The sequence below is a fragment of the Colletes gigas genome, unplaced genomic scaffold (genome assembly GCF_013123115.1).
Source record: "Colletes gigas isolate AHSC1104 unplaced genomic scaffold, ASM1312311v1 Colletes_gigas_Sc00005, whole genome shotgun sequence".
NCBI lineage: Eukaryota > Metazoa > Arthropoda > Insecta > Hymenoptera > Colletidae > Colletes > Colletes gigas.
Window position 1 is genome coordinate 2,538,276 of NW_025106634.1, and position 20,429 is coordinate 2,558,704.

The following is a 20,429-nucleotide window of genomic DNA, read 5'->3' on the forward strand; positions in this document are numbered from 1 at the left end:
ATATTGCCAATTTCGATATTATTCTCGCGAACGACTCACCGATACGCGGGAATCGTTTAGAAGAGCCTTTCGAAGATATAAAATCCTTTTTCTTAGAAAACTTTTACTTTGACAATTTTTAAAGACGCAGAGGCCTTTTAAGGAATCGATTATCCTAGAGTATGCTCGTCGAAAAATTTCGGCGTTCCAGCATTCTCCACTTAAGATACGCGACGTTCAAGTAGCTATAACTTATGGCCCCGATCGTTTTTGCCTATCGAGGTGGCGTATAAAGGAAAATTATTGCATCGAGGCGTATATGTCGCGTTCGATAGCTCCATAGACGAGCGTTTCCGTGAACTGCTTCCCTAGCATGTTATTGGATTTTCGGTCCTCGATCGAACGACATTTTTAGGAGAACGTTTTACTTATTTGCTGAACTACATATCTGCAGATTCACCTGATTACATTTTACATGGCTGCAAACATCGCAGTGACGGTAAATCGATGACGTTATCGTAAGTAAAGAAAATCCAATAATCTCCTACAAGTTCCTTGGATCTCATCGAGCACTAATAATTCAAAATTATTGGTGGCTTATTTTAATTTTGTTTCATGGAGAGAAAACAGAACTTCGTAAAAATACAATTTTCCTATTATAAATTTATATACGACTGATAATTTTACGTGCAAAACGGAGCCAGAAATGTAGAATAAAATTTGTACGACTAATACTTCATTTTCGAGATAATTAGACACGAAAATTCGTCTGGTACGCGTACGATCGAACAAGTTCAGCTAGCGTGTCCGTCCATTACTGGCCATTTCTACTTGTGCATTGCCCAAGTCGTACTCTACCCCGCGCATTCATGACGGATTTTAAAAATTCATTTCCTCGAAAATACAGCATTATACGAGCAAATTTCATTCCATATTTTCGACTTATCTCCGTGCGCAGAATCACTTCGCCCTGGGACACACTACACAGTACGAAGGATAAAATCAAATGAGATAAAAGTGTTGTTTGAAAAAGTACCTTCATGGAATACATTCGCTCCGAATAAATCCGTGAAAAATTTCATTTTATTCGGAAAAAAGTTTCCTTTTTAGATGCGACTGTTCGTTTTCGAACTCAGACTCGAGCATCAGCGTTTCTACACTTTGTAAGAATGGTTTAATCATTCAAGTCACCCAAAGGGAAAATCTTTTATCGTCTCTAGATATTCCCTCGATGTTTATATAACTACCAAAATAGAAATTATTAAATATTAAAATTTTTATGGACAAGGACGTGAAAGGACAGTTCGTCTTGCATCCGGGGCACGAATAGGGTCTTAAATCGAGGAACTATTGTATCTCCGGCTCGGTGGATGGGATCTCGTTTCCGTCGAAGCGCGCCTCGTTCCGTCCGGGTCGTGGAAAACGATTATGGCTCCTGTTAGAATAACAATCGGCCGCGATAAAGCAACCTGACTACGTATTCCGTGACGCGGGCGAATTATCTCCTGCCGGACAACATTTCGCTAATGTCCCCTGCTTCCTGTGCGTGCAACATTATAACTAACATTACACGCCGGGCTGCAATATCGCGCCGCGCGACCACCCTTATTTTTCCCGAGCCCCTCCGCACCGACATCGCCACGAAACGCTACCCTGCCGCACGGCCGTGTGTTTACGGTGCGTGATTTACGTGGAACCCGGCAGCGTCGGGATCCGACGGCCAGGAACCAACGCGTCGCGGCGCTCGCGTGTCCGACGCTCGAGCACGCATTCGTCTCCTCACGCACCCGCCCTTCTGCGCTTATCCCCTTCCGTAATTATCGGATTTCCACACGGAATTCCCGCGTCACGGCCGAACCCGGGTAGAAAACCTGACAGTTCGGGGCTGGTCGCTCGCGTGACACGATAATGACGAATTCAACGCGGCCTCCGCGAACCCGCGTGTCAGAAAAGACTCGAAATTAAATTGAAAGGAATGTGCCCAACGTGGCCCAGAAAATATTAAATATTTTTGCGTTCAATTTGCCTCAAGGCAAGAAAATAAATTTCACTCCTGTTTCTGAATCTGTGCAAAGAGTATCACGACTAAACAGCTTACGATTCTTCGAATCATCGTAGACCCATCCCTTAAATTTTTTTTAATTCGTAGGTATTGTTCTTAAGATTATCATTTTCTTCTCGTAATATCGTCGACGATCCCGGTATAAATTGCGAAGAGGAGATGGATGGCCACGGGGTTCCGTGATTAACCGACGATTTCGAGATTCGGCGCGCGGAGTTTGTCACGGCGAAATCGCTGGGCAAAAACACCACCGGATGAAACGGGTACGGGACAGAGAGAAACATGATTAAGAGCCGTTTTAAAATTGCCGCTGTACACGAATACGAGCCGCCTCCTTTGACTATGAAACCGGGTCACTCTGATTAATTGAACTTTTTGCGGAAAACCGGCCTTCCTAGGAGAAGATCCGTCCTTTGCTCTCGTTCCATTAAAATACGGGTAATTAATGCCGCTATGGGTTTCGCCGGAACGGTGATTACAAAGTAACATCGTTCTCAGGAGGCAGCCATACCGGGAATTATTATCATCATCGTCATCGTCCTTCTTTCTCTTGCTGTTGCAAGTGAGATTGCGGACGCGGAGAACTCTAGTTAAGTCGTATCTCCTGATTACGTGGTGTATTTGAAGTATTATAGGGTTTTGTTGGAAACTGACAGTAGGCTGATCGTGACTTTGTTTTGCTTCCATTATCAGGAGTGGTTCCGTCGAGTCTATTAGCTGTCATTGTTTTATATTATTATTAGTTGGATTTGAGACGCAGAGACAATGATTTTTCCAGTCTTGCGAATAAAATCGGTCCAGCGTATCTTCGACGCGTATTTGCATCTGTAATTGGTGGAGAAGGATGGATAATTTGAGTATGAGCTGGCAAAGTATCCAGAAATAGGAGCGTCGCACGGTTTCTGTATCGTTTCGTTGCGTATCCGTGGCAGCGTGACGTTTTTTGCCCCGAGGTCCCGTTATTAAAAGGTGCAATCTCATTTTAACGGCTTAGGCTGCGCTAAATAAAATAACGAGTCAAAAGATAGACGCAAAAAAGAAGACGGGAAATGGAACGGGAAGTACGTCAGTGCTCATTAAAAACTACCGTGATGGAGGAAAGGTAAAAAGTAGAACGATTCCGGGGCTTCGTGTTCGGCATCGTTCGTACCTCTATTTTTCCATACATTTTTCTTCGAACAAAAAAAAAAAGGAAGACGAAAAATAAGAAACGACGTAAACGGACAACCGTCGTACGATAATTGGAACGTGCTCGCGAGTGTACGAAAGCACGCCAATGATCCAGCGTACGAGCGTTTCGTTTTGCAAAAATAATCCTTGGGATTTCTCGAAGACAGGTTCACGATCGAGTCGGATAGAGACCGATTTTGCCTCCAATCGGCTGCCATAACTGGCGCGGAGCTCTATTTTATCGTCGTAAAAAATATACCCAAAGTTAGACACTATGAAAACAGAATAGAAGACGATCTCGGTTTAGTAGAACAGAATGAAGGAGACTCCGAATTTGTGGGGGCTAAATAACCCCAAGTTTGTGGGATACGCGGAGGTTGAACTCATTCGGAAAAGTCTAGGGTGTTCTAGTTGCCGTCGAGAGTCTGAGGGCTCCTAGGAGTTTCGAGGACCTCTGAGAGTCTAGGGTCCTCGAGAGACCCCATATTTCCCAAGAATCTTTCGGATCTTCAAAGATCTCAGCAGCATACCTGACCCGTGGAACCCACTGGGCACCCAGGATCTCTAGAATCACACGAACTCCTCCAGAATGTCTAAGGATCGCGGGGAATCTCGAGACTCCTCGAATACCTTGGGCATCGCAGGACCACACAGAACTTCAGAGATGGTCGAAACTATGGACGCTGTCGGTACTCGCGTCCCACAAGGCCAGGATTGGTTAAATCGTTTTCTACGGGACCAACTCGTAATTAGTTTGTACCCGAGTCCACGCGTTCGAAATCTCTTGTGTTGCAACGGCGCTGGGATCTTCTCTATCGAATTCCAAGAGTTGCCGGACTCAAAGGATTTGCGATAGATGCCCCGCAGATTACGCGCAACAAGCTGATAGAATATGGAAGTACAGAAGTTTTCGATTCTAAGTATCGCTCGTTTCGTTGCTTCGTCTTGGTTTCTGACATTATTAACCCTTGAAAATTTATGCAATCCTCCATTAGTTCATTACTTTTTAGATGTTTTAAAGAAAAGTTGATTTACCAATTTGGTAAAAATAATTCAGTTGAGATTGAGAGTCCACTTAAGGATTAAATTACAAACAGAACCGCGCAGAAGGTATCAAAATATTTTATTTAAAAGAAACCTTATCTCGTTAAGCGTATGATTATAAACCGCGGAAAGTTTCGGGATGACCTAATAATCCGCAGATTGTAAAGACCAGCTAAGCTCGTAAAAAAAAGAAGTAGGAGGCCGTATCCCGCGAGCACGAAGAAAAGAACAATCCCATTTTCCGCGAACGGGATCGTCATTCCGGCGCGTAGCGTACGAATAAAATCTTTTCGAGCAAACAAGCAGCCGGCAGTAAAACAGCGAGTGCGTCTTCAAGTTCGGGCTAACCCCTCTCGGGAACGAGCGAGAGGGCCATTTCCTGCAGACTGCGGTCCGCAAATTGCACGGTGTTTCCCCGGGAACTTACATCGCGGCCCGGAAAATCTCGTTTCGTTCGTCCGCGGTGCGTCGATGGAATCTAGGAAGGCAGAAATCATCCGGAACACCGGTTAATTGCGACCGTTCGTTATTAAACTCGAACCACCGAGAAAAACGAGCCTCCTTCTTGCACTCGCGAACAAGAGAGCACGCGACGAGGAACGAGGAAGGAGAAGCTTGTTGGCGCCTCGAGCCTTAATTACCTCTGGCGGTCTTTTGAAGCTGCGCCACCGTCGTCTTTGGTCCCGTGACAATTATTATTACGCGGCGCAAAACTCGCGCAACTCGCAGACGAGCGTAACCGCGGACACACGTACGCCAGAAAATATTCCCAGCGCCTGTTTCCGCGACGCGCGTGCCCCGAAACGCGGATGTCGCTCGCGTGTTCCTGGAAACTTTAGGCTTCCGGCCGTGGTCGGCGTGCAGGACGTTCGAGAACGCCCTTTTCCTCGTTTCCTTGGATAATTTCGTGAGAAAAAGGTCCAAGAAATTCTGACGGAGCTTTGAAGGCAAATTTACCCCCGAAAAAAGGGGAGAAATTCGTCTTCCTTTTGGTGGAACCGCGAAGGATCGCGCAGGAGAGTAATTAAGAAGTCTTTTCCACCGCAGGATGGAACCGCGATGGGCGCGCGAGATTAAAATCCACGCGTCTTGTTCGTTGCGTTCTGTCCCCGAAAAGACGGGAGGAATATTTGGGATTCCTGTTTGCTTGAGATAGATACGAAATTATATGGTTATTCTACGTAAGAAAATAATCGAGATACTGTGTCGAGATGAACAGACTGGGTCTGTGGGAAGGGAATTGTACTCTCACTGATCAGACACGCCACCAACTTCTCGTCTCTGCATGTACAGTGAGGAGCAAGACTGAACATACATTTTAACAAAAATAATAAAATTGATGGATGAATAAATGAATACAAAATTATTTTCGTTAAAATGTCGTATGTGTGTTCAGTTTTGCTCCTCACTGTATATTCGCGATCGAGTATGACTAGTTTGACGCGTCTGCCCATTATTCGGTATTTCTACTTGCACTATAACGTTCGTACGGATAAATTTATTTCGTTTTTAAAAATTAATTCGAAGTAGTAGCTCTTATATAAGACGCGAATACGAGCTGCGTAGAAAACGACGTCCATGCGTTCGATCGCGATCGTGATTCTCGATTTTGATGTTCGACCCGTTGTAATTGTTCAATTTACAAGCGGGACGAGCGGCCGCTAACGAGTCAAAGAAGAAGATCCGGCGTAGACCGATAATTGGGACAGGTTGATCGCGAATTAGTGAATAATCATGAGGATGGAAGTTGGTCTTTGCATGAAATCATAAGGTTGGACGCGTGACGAAGGCGTCGTCGTCTCGAGAAGCCGAACGAAGTTGTACAGTCCCCCGGTGCATTAGCGCCGGCGCGAGTGGTCCATCAATATTAATAAGGCAGTAACTGGACAGCGGATGTATAGAGACAGTCGATCGGATAACCCATTTATTAAAAAAGAAACCTGGCTCCGTTGCTTCTCCAACGAGAGTGGATTTGGAGTTTTATTTTCTACCGGAGTTACGAGCCGGATCTCTTCTACGACGTAAAAGTTTGACGGTCGCGCTGGCCGCTTCGACGTCGGCGAATTTGCATTTAACGATGATATCTGCCGACGTGTAATTCGAGCAAAAATATTTTACAAAACCGCTCGAATACTAGTTATGCCGGCTATCGCGACTATCTTTAAACTTTGTTGCATTTTATTTGCCGCGCAACTTAAGAGGCGTAGGACTTCAACACTTCGGAATTTACTTTATCGCGGACGTCGTAAACCAGGACGAGTATCTCGTGCGCGTTTAGGCTCGATCGTTGGTCGCGTGACCGCTGTCACTTCCGGTAGTTTCACTACGGAGGAATCATCTGGAGTAAAAGGAGTCCGGTTGATCTCGTCTAGACTATGAAACCAATTCCAAACAAAGTTTTTGCTCCAAAGTTTTATGCACCTTTGGTGTCAACGACGTGTCGTGGCTAACGATCCGAAAGTCGTCGCTCCATTTGCATAACGCGGACATGAATTTTCAATGGGCCGTACCTGGAGGCGCGCAGACGGGAGATTGTATCATTGTCGAAATTAGGCGTAACACGAAATCACGAAGTAGAACACGCGACATTGGCGAGCTTAGGGTCGTGGAGGAGACCGCAGTCCCTTGGCACGTTGATCCTGGCGCACTTGGTCCATCAATATTAATAAGGTCCTGACCGGACAGCACGGACGCGGAGACGTCCGATCGGATGGCCAATTTGCCCGACAGCTGGTCGAGTTTCTTTTTTTTTTCGTTACGCCTTTCGGGTCGAATCGTCTGCTGGTCGGATCGTAAAGCGAGCCAGGATCGTTCGCGCATTAATGACCGTCGCGTCACCGGAGAATCGCACCCGAGGGTACCACGGCTGGTCGAGGCTTAAAGTGTCGTAATAGCAACACCGACCGACTCCATAAACACTGCTCGACGTAAGGGACGATAACTTCGGCAAAAACGTGTCGTGTCGCTCTCGGCTAGCTTCTTATGAGTCTCTTAGTAAGTACTAAGTACGGGGCTATATATCGATTCCACCTTCGACCGGCACTTGTTACAACAGCCCCGGTATCTACCTTTCGATAGTTTGTTAAGCCCCTTAAACCCTTGACGTACGATATAATGTCATTTTTCAAACGTATACTATTCAATTTTGTTTAAATTTGTTCGTACAAGTAATGACCACGAAAAAGGATGGATTTGTTTTATGAATGTGTTGATTTTAATATATAAGATCTGATGATGAGTGAGTAGCCTCATGATAGTGAAACTTGACATTAAGAACCACATGGATAATATTTCACAATGATGGGGAAAAAATCAACAAAAAATAAACGACGTTTAGAGGTAAAATGCTTCTCATCGGCTCTAGCAAGCCCAAAGTCAGATTTAGTACGAATAATTTATTCGACAACGCTTTAGTTTATACGGTACAGATTGTTTCGATTCAACGGTGACAGCCTAGCATGGGTGGTGAGTCGATTGGCAAATCGTCGCTCGTTGTCCTTCATGGGTCAGTCCTTCCCAAAGGCGAATTCACGCCCACGTAGTCGCGTGCGGGGGTGGTCGATCGCGAGTTCGAGGGCGTAAATGGTCAGGTTCCAGGTACCACTGGACAATGGTCTAATTAAAGGTGCGCGGCGCATAATTTACGACACGTCAATTCCTATCGACGAGCGAGGCAGTAAGACGCTAAACGTGTGCAGAAATTTTACTCCGACCAAGCAACTTCTATAACTTAATTCAATTGTATTCTCTGCGTAATATTTGTATAATTTGTTTAATAAGAATACCCCGTTATTCCAGATTTATGATTACGAAACAAGAATAAATCAGCATTCGGTAATTCTTCCTTGCTATAGTGGATACAATTTATCCTTCCTTGGCAAAATATCGTTTCTTAACACAACTTCAAATATAGTACACTTTTCATTATTTTATAGTTGCGACACTGTGTATATCTTCCAATAAACGTGTGAGGGATTAATGAAATCTACCCGAAAAGCTTCGAGACCGCTGCTCGAAAATTCGAATGACGAAGAACGCGAAGTTGGGATCAAGGAGCCCGTCGGTTCGCCGGGGTGGATTCGCGAAATTCACGAGCGGAAAGCTTAAAGGGTTCGTCTGCCTTGGAGATCGACAAAGTGACGCGCACCGCCGGTACGAAATTAGCTTACGGATTCGTGATAAGCGGCTTACGCTTCGAGCGGGATAATCCCGCTCGGGCGATCTTCGATTCTTGATCGTCGAGCAGAACGCTTTGAGCCACACGCGACCGCTTACACGCTCCGCGGGCGTCGTCGCGAGTTCTGCGCCTCGAGAGCCCACCACCAGGAATAACAGTCTCGCCGCCTTAATCGGGATGGAATTATTATTCCAGGCCAATGACCAGCCAGCGGCCAATTTGAAATCAGTTTCGACTATTCCGGGGCGGCAGCTGCACGCGCGTCGATCGCAGACCGGGAGCAGATGCGCGAATCGCCGACGATAATATTCATAAATCACGATATCTCGAGCCGTCTTTTTTATTTTTTTTTTTATCAACGACGACCCGCGTGCACTTTCGATCGCAACCGCGTTTCGAGTTCTACGAAACGATGACTACCGAACGTCGGTTTTAGAATCTCGTCACACGGACGGGATTTTGTCGAAATTTAAATACGACTATCCTTTCGACTCACGGGGCCGAAAAACTAACTCCCAAAAGAGTTTGGTAAGCACGTAACAGCGATAAACTCGAAAGTCATCCGATGTGGCGGCAGTCTTCAAAAACTCTCTCCGACGAAATTTAAGGGACGTTCCTTTTTACGACTCATTTTTCTTTGCAAGCATGGTTTCCAGATATAGCGACTTTACAACTTTATCGCCTACGTCTGAACCGACGGGGTAACCCCCGGAAAAATGTATTCCCGCCCACGCATTCACCGACTGTCGGGAGGAGGATCTCGCGTCTCTAGGGTTTCCCGAATTTCGCTAAATCAGAAGGAAACTGTCCAAATTATAACTCCACGTTCCCCTACGTCGAACAGAAACTAGAATTGACGTTAATACCAAAATTGCAGAACTATATCCACGCATAGTTTAGTTATCGAACACTATACGTACATAGTTGTACGTGTAAATGATTTATAATAAGGTTGATTTACTGAATTGTTCACTTACACCCTCGCAATTTAATTTAAATGGTGTTCGCGTAAAATTAGTTGGGGAAGGCAAAGTCATTATTTTGTTGTTTCCGAATTTGCTCGCGAAATGGTAACGATCCATCACAAAGGTCCCGGCGTCGTATCGATCACCATTTACACTCCGTGTCAGGGATTTAAAAAAAATTTAAACACGACGTACACATAAAATTAGCGCGGGATTAAATTACTATTTTGTTTGGTTCGAATTTGTTTAAAAAATGGAGGACGTCGAAGTTCGCGAAATGGTAACGATCCATCATAGAGGCCGTTTCTAGGATCTCGTCATCGAGCCATTCCATGTCATATCGATCACTTTCTATGCTCTGTGTTATCTAGTTTCTTGAAATTTGAATACGTCTCGTTTTTTGATAACTAAATGACAAAATTCAATCAAAACGAGGGCAAAATCTTTGACGTGGATCGCGAAGAGCGATCGACTTGGCATGGAATGATCCCTTCAGAATTTCGTTTGGTTTCGATCCACGTCTCGTGACGACGAACGGCGTGTCGGATTTAAGCGATACGCGTCAGAATCGCGTCGAATTAGCTAATGGACGTCACGATAAAGGCACTCACCTCTTTTCCTTTGATATCTCTGTATCGAACCCACTTGCCCAGACGTGGTCGCCAATACTCGAGCAGATACGCCTCCGCGTACTCAACGCCCAAGCCGTTTCCGAAGCGACCTTGGGTACCGGTACCCGTGATCAAATGAACCGTATGAAGATCGATCTCCAACCATTCTCGGGCTTCCTGGGTGATCTGATTCTTGGGGCACCATGCGCCGCCGAGATTTTCCGCTTTTAATCTGAAACAGACGAAAGTATTGTCTATATAAGCAACGTCTTAAGAACGTCTCTTTTAATCATTTTGAGCGTGACAATTAAAAAAAGAACTTTTCTTAGGAGAAGTCTGGCATCGACTTCCTTGGGATTAATTCCCAAAGAAGACTTTACTTTGGAGGGATTTAAGATCCCTTAAACGCGAGGTGACGTTCGAGTAGAAACGAGTAACTGCTTGAGAAAGTATTGTCCTTAATTTCGTTTCCAAGCAACTCGCAGATATCTTCGCGAAAACAGTAGTAATGAAATCGTAGGGTTCTTAAATTTCGAAGGGAAAGTATAAAAGGAAAATGAAGCAAAACACAACGGTAGAGATTGCAACTTTAAACGCGTTTCGAAGAAGTTTCTCGGTGTCGGGGTAAAGAATAATCGGATAGAACATTCTTGAGAAGATTCCTCGAACTTCCACGACTCGATCTATCCTCAGACATTCGAGGATCGTTGTTTTCCAGCGCGGCTTTCAATACTTTCCAAACGTAACGAATTAATTAAGCCCGAAGTATACCGACGAGACTCCACCGTCCCGTTGTTCCTGAAAATTTAAAAGCTGAATTCCAATATCGTCGCGAATACCTCAGCTTGTTCGTAGGCAACTTTAATACTTCTACTTTAATTTTTAATTTCAATTCTTTTTAATTTCGTTCCCGTTTACACATTTTGCTTTTAAACGTCTGTTGGTGGTACTTTTATGGAAAAAGGCTTTCACCTTAAGAAGTTGTTTAGAAGCTGTTCTTGTATAACAGTCTAGAACTTTTGTAACAAAAGTTTCATGGAAAAAGTTATCTCAGACCTTTAATCAGGTTCATAATATAAATAAAACTTTATATTTACATTATTGATAAACTGTAGATAATAGTTTCAAAACATAAAAAAATCAGAGTTTCTCTTGTCACATCGTAATGTTTATTTTTAGTTTCTTAGAAATTTTATTCAAACTACAACTTTTATTATCAAGATCTTCTATTTATCTGTTTGCATCGGAACTTATAATGCGAGAACTTTTATTATAAAAGTTCCATTTCAACTGTTTCAGCGGAACCTATTGAAAAAGTTCCATAACTGTTTCAACCCCTGTACAAAACTGTTGGTACAAGGGAAGGAACCACTGGTACGCTGTCCGTCAAGGATTTCGTTCACTATTATTGATGCTTTTCTAAAAGATAGCATCGTTTTACAACGTTTAAGATGATTTATAAATTGTAGAAATTTTCTATAAATTAGACAATCGTTTCACAAAGAAATTGTAACGTTGATCTCTTAAAAGAACCGATATATTACGAGGATAATACACATTATGCACGTAAGTTGCGTTGGATATAGCGTACCGAAGTTCAGGCATGTTTATCCAACTTTCCCGTCACGTGTGGATAAAATAACTGTTAAATTAGAGGATACGGCAGGATGTAGAGATGCAAGTTACGTAAAACTTTTTCTTCACCGGGAGTACCAAAAGTGGCCACTCTTGAACATTGTAGTTTAAGCATCCTCCAACCTGAACCTCTTATTAGTAGACCGAACTTGCTCCCTTGATCTCGAGCTTGGGATGCACGCTCAGCGCGCTAGGGAGAAAAGAAACACGAGTTTAACCACTTAATGAAACCCAAAGTGAGTAGATATCCCGGATAGAGGGTGGTATAAGTGATACTACGAAACTTTCAGAATCACCTTCGTCACGTGAACCCTTAACACGCACCGGCCACGGGCACGGACGTCTTTATTTCCCGGAGATCCGATAAATGCGCGCTGCCGCTGGAAAAACTTCGACGTTCCGGTCTCTAATTTCGAAGCTGTTAAGCTCGTTTCACCGTTCCACGGGGAAAGAAGTAATTTCAATCGTCATTAAAAAACAAACAGCGGACCGCGCGCACGGGGAGGGAGCTCATTTGAAATTAAAAACGAGTAGAATAATCATAACGCCTGAAAATCTCGGACCCTCGCGAAACTTCCTCGTCCTTGGAACTACTGTTCGCGAACTTTACGGATTCAAAAGCTTTGGGAACAGTACCCGCGTTCGCCTCGTTGACGCTCGTTAGAAACAATCGACAAAAATAGCAAAATAAAGGGGTGATTACGTCGAGTGGAATTCGGAATATCCGTTTTAAACAGAATTAAAATTTACATAAAAGAGTTGAGCTTCTCTGATAACGAGAAAGGAATCGTCAAGTCCTGGTTCCGATTCCCGTAAATTTACCGATTAATAATTCGGCTACAAAGCCTCTATTGCAGTTTCGTTACTCCTGATTTCCGTCTCATTGGGGTTTGCAGAATTAGCCCATGAAAGGATCATCATTAATATCGAATACTCTCTATGCATAAACGAGATTCGGAATCCCCTTGCGTTCGCCCTGAATGGCTTCGTACGAACGAGTTTTGCGAGCAGAGTCGCGATTTCAAGAAACCCTCGAAAAGAGTTTTTCATAAAAATATATTAACCTGCACGTTAATAACCGGGTATCCAACTCGAAGCTCCGCTGGAAAATTTTGTACGTTCCCGGAAATATCGTAAAACCGCTTTGGTCCCCATTTTTCGAATTTTACGCTAATTTACGTTTGCATCCAAATAGTATATGCACAGGGCTTTGGGTACGGAGGTTTCAAATTTATACGCTTATTCGCTATCTGATCCAATTAGCTAAAAATCCTACTAGCAGGGCATGCGAAGCAAGTACTCGATCGATACTTATTCCAATATACACACTCCTCGATTATGTAATTCTCTATTGTTATTTATAGTTTTTGAAAAGGCTTATGGTCGATGTGTCTAAAGAGAAACGCTCGAGGTATCCTGGTTATCGAACGCCGATGGAAAAGTTGGTGCATGGGTTAGGAGCAGCGTTAAAGGAAAAGGAGAAAAGCGATCGACGGACGGGGAGTGTTACAAACTGTAGCAAGAGTTATGGTCCACAGAAACACAAGGTAAACGAGGAGTAACCCAAGAACCCCGCATTACATTGTCGAGGGGGAAAAAGGAAGGAGAGGGAGCGGTCCCGGGAGCCGGTGCATCCTGACGTACAGGTGATGTCGATCGAAGGTGCAACCTGGCCATTTAATATGTCCAGGTTGTAGCCGAGGCATCGACGCTGGCCGTGCTTCGGTTTTAATCTTTGGGGGTCGAAAGCAAGGCGCGGAGAGCTCGGCCGTAGCTGGCATGAATAAAAGATGAGGCGCGAAGCGCCTTCCCTAATTGCGTGGACCGTTTAAATGCTTGGCTAAGAGAGAAGCTTCTCCTGGTCGTAACGACACGCTATACCTATATACGTGTTGGTATATCCTTTGGAAGGTGCGAGCTGAATAGCGTCGAAGGACGGCGCGGGGGTGCCGAACGTCTTGGAGGTTTAAGCGACCGGGGGACCGGAGTTTGTTTTAGCGACGTGCATTATTCTTCATTACCCGAATATTTCGAGGCGTGCCTTAACAACGTGTACCCCGGGAATATTTGAGCCGTCTCTTAATTGCCGACCGGGGAATCGTCGCGAGCTCCCGCGATTACGATACGGATAATTCAATTTTTCTCCAGACCCGAGAGGGGGGGGGGGCAACGGGCCCGACGCACCCGGCAATCTTCGCGCAATTTTCAAGACGGAATTATGCCCCCCCGCCCCAACCTCCATCGGTAATTCGCTTTTCTTCGCCCCCTCGAATTAAACCGCGGTCGGTTCATTAACTTACTTGCAATTTAACGGAATTTCATTACGCGACGCGTTCTCGGAGATTTTACGATTTGTTTCACGCGGGAAGGGATTATAGCGGGGCTCCCTGCTTTCGAATTTAATTTCCTTTTGTGAATTTAGAAACGACGCTGACGAACGTTGAACACAAACAAATTAACACTGTGGCGCGACGTGTGTAATAAGAGGTTCGGGTCGGTGGATGTTTAAACTACTATATCCAAGAGTGGCCACTTTCGGTACTCTAATTTAACAATTGTTTTATCGACATGTGATAGTAAAGTCGAGGATATATGCTTGAACTTCGGAATACTATATTCAACGCAACTTACGTATCATATAACTCACATATCGGTTCTTTTAAGAGATCAATATCTTTATAAAAGGATTGTCTAATTTATAGGAAATGTCTACTTAGACTTAAAACGAGATGAAAATCGACGCTTGTAAACACACTACCGTAGTCCATCACCGAACTGTTCTTCGTCCATTAAATAATCGGGCGTACATGGCGCGTGGGAGTGGGCATACCCGGCCGCTGACACCGAAAGAAGGTAACGAGCGATACTTTTATCGGCTCGCAGGGAACATTGACACTGGTATCCGCGTTGGATTGAAGCGAGTCCAGTTTATCTAAACTCGTTTCACCTGACCGCCTCGTCCCGCTCCTTGCGGCGCTATTTACTCGATGGGGCGACACCGATGGGGACCGTCGTCGGTAATTTGCAACCGAGTTCAAATTAATGCACGTCTGCGGTATTTTTCACGGATTGTATACCCGCGGAATGAGATCGCGTCGCGCTAATAATCGTGCTTAACGGCCATCAATGCGAGAACGATAACGCCTGGCAGCGTTTCTCGCGGGCGACGCGGCTGACCGTCGTTATAATAGTCGCGGCTGCTTTCGCAAGATTTACAGCTCGCCCGGATAGAAGTACCTCTTTATCCTTAACAACCGGCTCGGATGGACTGGTTTCCCGTTGTTGGAACAACGGTCGAGAAGGCACGCCGATACGGAGGTAACGACGACACGACGAGCGTCGCGACGAGCCGCGCCGGCAACCTGCAATTCCGGAGACGGAATAATAGACGAGCCCGCGTAGGTCGAGTTTATGGCGTTTAAGCACCGATATCGCCGCGAGACGCGTAAAATCCGCCCGTACTCGTTTCGCGTCGGGCGTTAATGTTAATTGATATTATTCGGTATTAAGAACTAATTGATATTAACCGTCGTACGTGTGTTTCCTGATATACCGGCGACATGATACCGGTTGAACGTAAATTGGTCCCGCGGTCTCGTATGCAAATTGAACGTTCGTAAAAAGAACCGAGCACTAATTCGTGCGCGTTTCGTCGATAGATTACGTGTACACCAGGGTTTCTCAAACTGGAGTCCACGAAACTTTGACTCTGTAACCAGACCATTGAACGAGTATCTGTTTTATTAAGTTAGATTACTGACTTTTGAAATTACACCTAACATCTCCCACTGGAATTTCTGAGGAGCGACGTTCGTAAGTTACGCTACTCGTGAATTTCCTGTTCCTTTCATCAATAGCAAAGTTTACAATATCTCTTCGTGGGAAATTTGAACGGCCCCCGTACCGATTTCATATTTTCCGGTTTAACGTCCACCGTCGGGCGCTATTATCGTTTAAGTTATTATTAGCGTTCCGAGTGATAACGTCCCATCACCAATTCTCCCCCTTTTGTAATTCCTGTTTTACCCGCCATTTAACCGCGTTATGTCCGCTTACAGCCTACACGTGCCATTTAGAACGTCTTTTTGCAGCGGTTCCCGAGAAAGCATCAGCGAGCTGTGTGGTCCCCGTTGTCGAAAAAGGACGATCGGGAAGAGTCGGGTCGCCTTCCGCGCGAGGGGGCCAGACGCACTTTGTTTCGAACCTTCGAAAATCCTCTCCTTCGCGTCACGGCCGAATGACGGACGGACGGCGTTAAATTGAGCGCGGCGGAGAGATACCGTGACTGATTTAAATTTTCCATCGCGTTAACCGCTTCGCGGACGATTCTGCGTTCGGTGAAATTAGCGAGGACGTGACACCGTTTGTGGCCGCTATCTCGACGTTATACGACTTGTATTATGCAAACCGTTAACCAGAGAAATCGGCGCTGCTGGCAGGCTTCGTTTAAAAAAGGGAAAGCAATGTCTTTGGCCCGATGAAATAACCTGAATGGAGACTTAAAAATACAAATGCTACATATTATAAAAACAGGGTGTTCGACCACCCATGGGAAACATTTTAATGGAAGTCGAGTAGACCTTACATCTTATGGGCTTTCATGACTCAATCTGACTTCCATGACGACTAGAAAATTTTTCGACAAAATTAAAAAATTTCAAATCGTTCTGGAAAAATTATTTTCTATTACAGGGGTCAATTACAATCATTTGTAATGAATAGACACACACCTGAAATTCGAGTAGGTGAAAGTAGATCGAACTTGTTCCTCTGTCGATTCTCATTTCGTTTTAAGGGTCGATTGAAAAAGAAGTTTTTTTTTGTATATGAATGTAACCGAGAGTGAAACGAAACGAGTTGACACATAGCAAAGCAGAAACGAAGAATGCATAATAATCGCTTGGAGAAAAAAACGTATCGGATAGCAGGCGGTCTAACGACCACGCCACGCTGTTATCGTCGGAAAATTTACTCGCGCCACAGTATCGGAGTATAGGTTACAGTATATTATCACTGTCCCGAAACTTTTACGCGAAGTATCTCGTAAACTAGCCTTCGAGTAAATTAGCCAGTAGCACCTAAAACCATATATCGCTGGCCTCGTCGTAACAAGTCCTATCGGTACGAGAAAGTACTAATTTAAATATCGTCGATACACTCGAGGTATTTCCTTTGTACGACTGTACCACAGTATTTGTAACTATTTATCGCCGTCTCTCGTTCCCTGATTTCTCAACTTTTTTTATTCGTCGACTCTGTCGTTATTAACAATCGTTGATAAATCTTGCGGAAAGATAATCTCTGAAAGGAACTGTCTTCGATATAACCTTCGATACAGCCTTCGATATCCAGACGATCGGTTCGGATATACTTTTGCTACCACGACTTGATTCCTCGATAAGATATATCTACTCGACGAGATTAAATCTCTACAATGCAGCAACGTTTCTGCTATTATCGTTTGTCTTCGCTGCTTCTTCCGGCTTCTCGCTGGTCACCGTGTAATCTCAAACAATCGAGAATATATACTCCCGGTAAATAGTGTACGGTGTGCTCCGAGGGAAGCGTCCGCCATACTCCCGACACAATGTGCACGATCGAACAACGTATACTTTGAATTTCGAGTTACACTCCGTAATAATACAGTGATATCGGGGATATCTTATCGGTGAAATTGAATCGATATTATGCAACTGAGTCTCCTATCTTGGGCTTCTTTCGACTTCCCACCAGTTAACGCGCGATCTTCGACAATGGGGAAAAGACTGCGTTACGAAAGAAGATCTCTTCATCGACAAAATGTATGCGATCGTAATAATGCAATTTAACGAAGTACTGAGAAGAGAGCTCTGCAATTCTTTGTAAGAAATTATTCACCCTCAGATTTACGACGTGGAAAAACAATTCGAGCGTCTAAGTGAATTGTGAGCAATGTATCACGAAGAAACAAACAGAGATACATGGAGCGTCGAGTTAAATGGCGTGACAATGAGCCGATACCAGGACCGGGGATATCTGCGAAGATTGAGGGAACATTGTAGCCCACACCTCGTCGTCCATGCAATAAACGTTATCGCGATACACTGTAGTCCGGAGAGAGTGCCACCTTAAGGGTCCCCCGTCGGGGTTTCTTCGAGAAATCAACAAGACATTCCCCGGCACTTAGCAAACGAACTTTTGCCGGTGCCAGCCGGTTCCTCTCTTCTTTATCTGCGAACCCGCCATTGCGGAGACGTTCCTATTCTCCGGTTAGTACTGCTACGAGGCATTTCAGGAGCCCCGCTTATTGAACTCGTAGAAATTTGTCCCGTTCCCGTGCGATCTGATACCGCCGCGCAAATTGAATTCCGGTTTTCGATTCTGTATCAGCGAAAACGCGTGTAACGAATAATAGCGCGGGACACGGTGCCCTTAATCCGGAATTATTGCCCCCGCGGTTCGCGTTTCGCTTTTTCCCTTTAATTTATTTATCGTAACTACGTAATATTCCTTCCTTTTACACGTGACAGTCGTGGCTCGCGGACAAGCTTTTATCTTGCATCGTTTCCTGCTTATTACTACATTTCGAATATCAATCTGTACGTAAATTAGAACCGATTAGGAAGTACAAGTTAAAGCAACTATTCCTCCATACAGTGAAAAATATTTTGCAGGTTTTATAAATCCGTAAGCGGAGGACGTTTCTCATCATTTTTCCACCCCATGTCCCCAAGAGCCCTCGATGCGTGTCAAACAGTCCCGTCCCGCAAAGGGGTAAAGAAATACGCCCGAGAACCCGGAGCGAATATCAACGACCCATCCTTGACCTAAGACAAGGGTTAAGGGAAGCGATCGAAAATAGGATTCACCTCGGTATCGTCGTACGCGAGCGTGTAATCGACTGTAAAGCGGCGTCAGCCCTCGTGGCCGTACTCTTATCTTCGCTCTTTAAATTACAGTGTATCAAGTAATAGCCTTAAAAGCCATTACTTGGATAAAAAAGCTTACGAGCTGGACGGTGCTCGGTCCTTTGCCGCGCGTTAGCGTATTTCTATCTCGCCAGCATCGCCTCGTATCTTGACAGCTTTAATTTCTTCGCATCGCGGAACCAAGGAATTGGATTCCCCGTGCCCCTCGGAACCAGCATCGCGGCAAATTGTTTTCTTCGCCAAGATTTACAACCGGGAACCAGACGGGACAGTCGTACGTAGAAAATATCCGCGACGTTTCGAACAGTAATAATAAAAGTTTCTATAAACAAGAGGACGAACGAAACGCCGTTTTCAGTCCCTCTGCATAGTGCATTCACCCGTTAATTGCAATTGAATTCGTCCGTTGAATCGGCTTGTATATTATCGCCCGAGGGAAAATTCGACGTCGCGAGTTACCTTTTGATTTCTCGATCCGTTGCAATTTCGTTCAACGGTGCCCCTCCCTCCGCGCTAGGCGTCTTAATTGCGCCCATTCTGAAAACACCGTTCAACGGGAAACGGGAATAGAAGTAGAACGAAGAAGACGCGCGAAAGAACCGGCGAGATATTCTTGAAGCGAGCAAAAGGCGGCGGGTCGAGTCGAGTGCTCCCCTTCTCGCGACGGCACACTCGAAAATTGTTGTGTATTCCACACGGAAAACGGAGTCGTTTCACGATCCGGGCGGAGGAACTTCCGGTACCGTCGTCCATCGGCGAGGCTCGTCGAACGGAAAGTTCGACGCTCTTTTTTTCCCCCCAGTTTAATTTTCAACCGCGCGAAAACCGTCTTCGGGGATTTATTCATCGATCAAACCCGGGAAAAGCCGTTCCAAATTAAATTATCGCGGCAACGTTACCGTTTCACCGCCGACCCTTAATGAATGACGTTGGAATACCGTTTAATTAAATTACAACGCGAACGTGTTTGACATTCGGACGAACTTTCGCCGGCAAACGAAATAACGCGAACATTTTTTACCTCTCCCATCGAACTCTCTGAACGAGGGACATCGACTGGCCCCCCGGGCAACTTTGGTAGTGCGATTTAGTGTTTGTTTGCCTACTGAAAAATTCAACGTACGGGAAATTTGATTAGGGAAATAATAGTAACGAGAATTTTGCGAGACCGAATTACATTTTATAAAAGGGTTAAATGATTTATGGTGTTTCGAAGATCACTTTCGTTACGAATTGTCACCGGTGGGCCCCTGTAATCGTCTTGGCAGTAATTTAAAAAATGTCTGCCCGCAGAGAGAATTTAAACTCGGTTAAACAATTGTTCCCCGCGATTAGAAATAATAGAAGCATCGTGGTTCCTCGAAGGAATGCGAAGGATTCTTGGAGCGTAGGCAGCGATTCCGTTCCATCGGCGACGAATATAAGGCGTCCGGGGCAGAGCATCGTCGGGGCATTCTTTTCCCTCTCGTTACTCGGCGGCGCATCAGCCATTCTAAGCACCTTCGCCCGGGGTCGCGGTGTATTAAATTAGACGGTGACGTGGACGAGCGAAGGAGGCTCTTGGATGCGACGCGGGGGCGCCCCGGAGCTCATCAAGAGTCAGAGGCCCATTCAGCCGGTCATTGTCTGCGGTAATGGAATGTATTAATATCGGAGAGCCCGCGGGGCCGACAACCGACGCTCCGTGTTCCTCGTTGCCCGACCGACCGGCTTGGCCCTCGCTCCGAGTTACAACCGCGGCCTGTAGAGCGGATATGTCCCGTGGGATGGAATATTCGTATAAACCGCTGTTGCACTGCAACCGCCGGTGAATACTGGACCCTACGCATTAATATCTAAACGTCGGGGGATGGGGAGAGGCCGTGGAACACGAGAGAC

The 20,429-nt window shown here is 45.2% G+C and overlaps 1 protein-coding gene across 1 annotated transcript in view; it reads right to left on the bottom strand.

Annotated features, from left to right (window-relative positions):
* Positions 1 to 20,429, bottom strand: part of LOC122395106 (discoidin domain-containing receptor 2-like) — a 129,369-nt gene that overhangs the window by 50,514 nt on the left and 58,426 nt on the right. Inside the window, exon 4 of the mRNA XM_043392437.1 lies at positions 10,009 to 10,240. Within this exon, the coding sequence (XP_043248372.1) occupies positions 10,009 to 10,240 (232 nt within the window). The remainder of the gene's footprint in view (positions 1 to 10,008; positions 10,241 to 20,429) is intronic.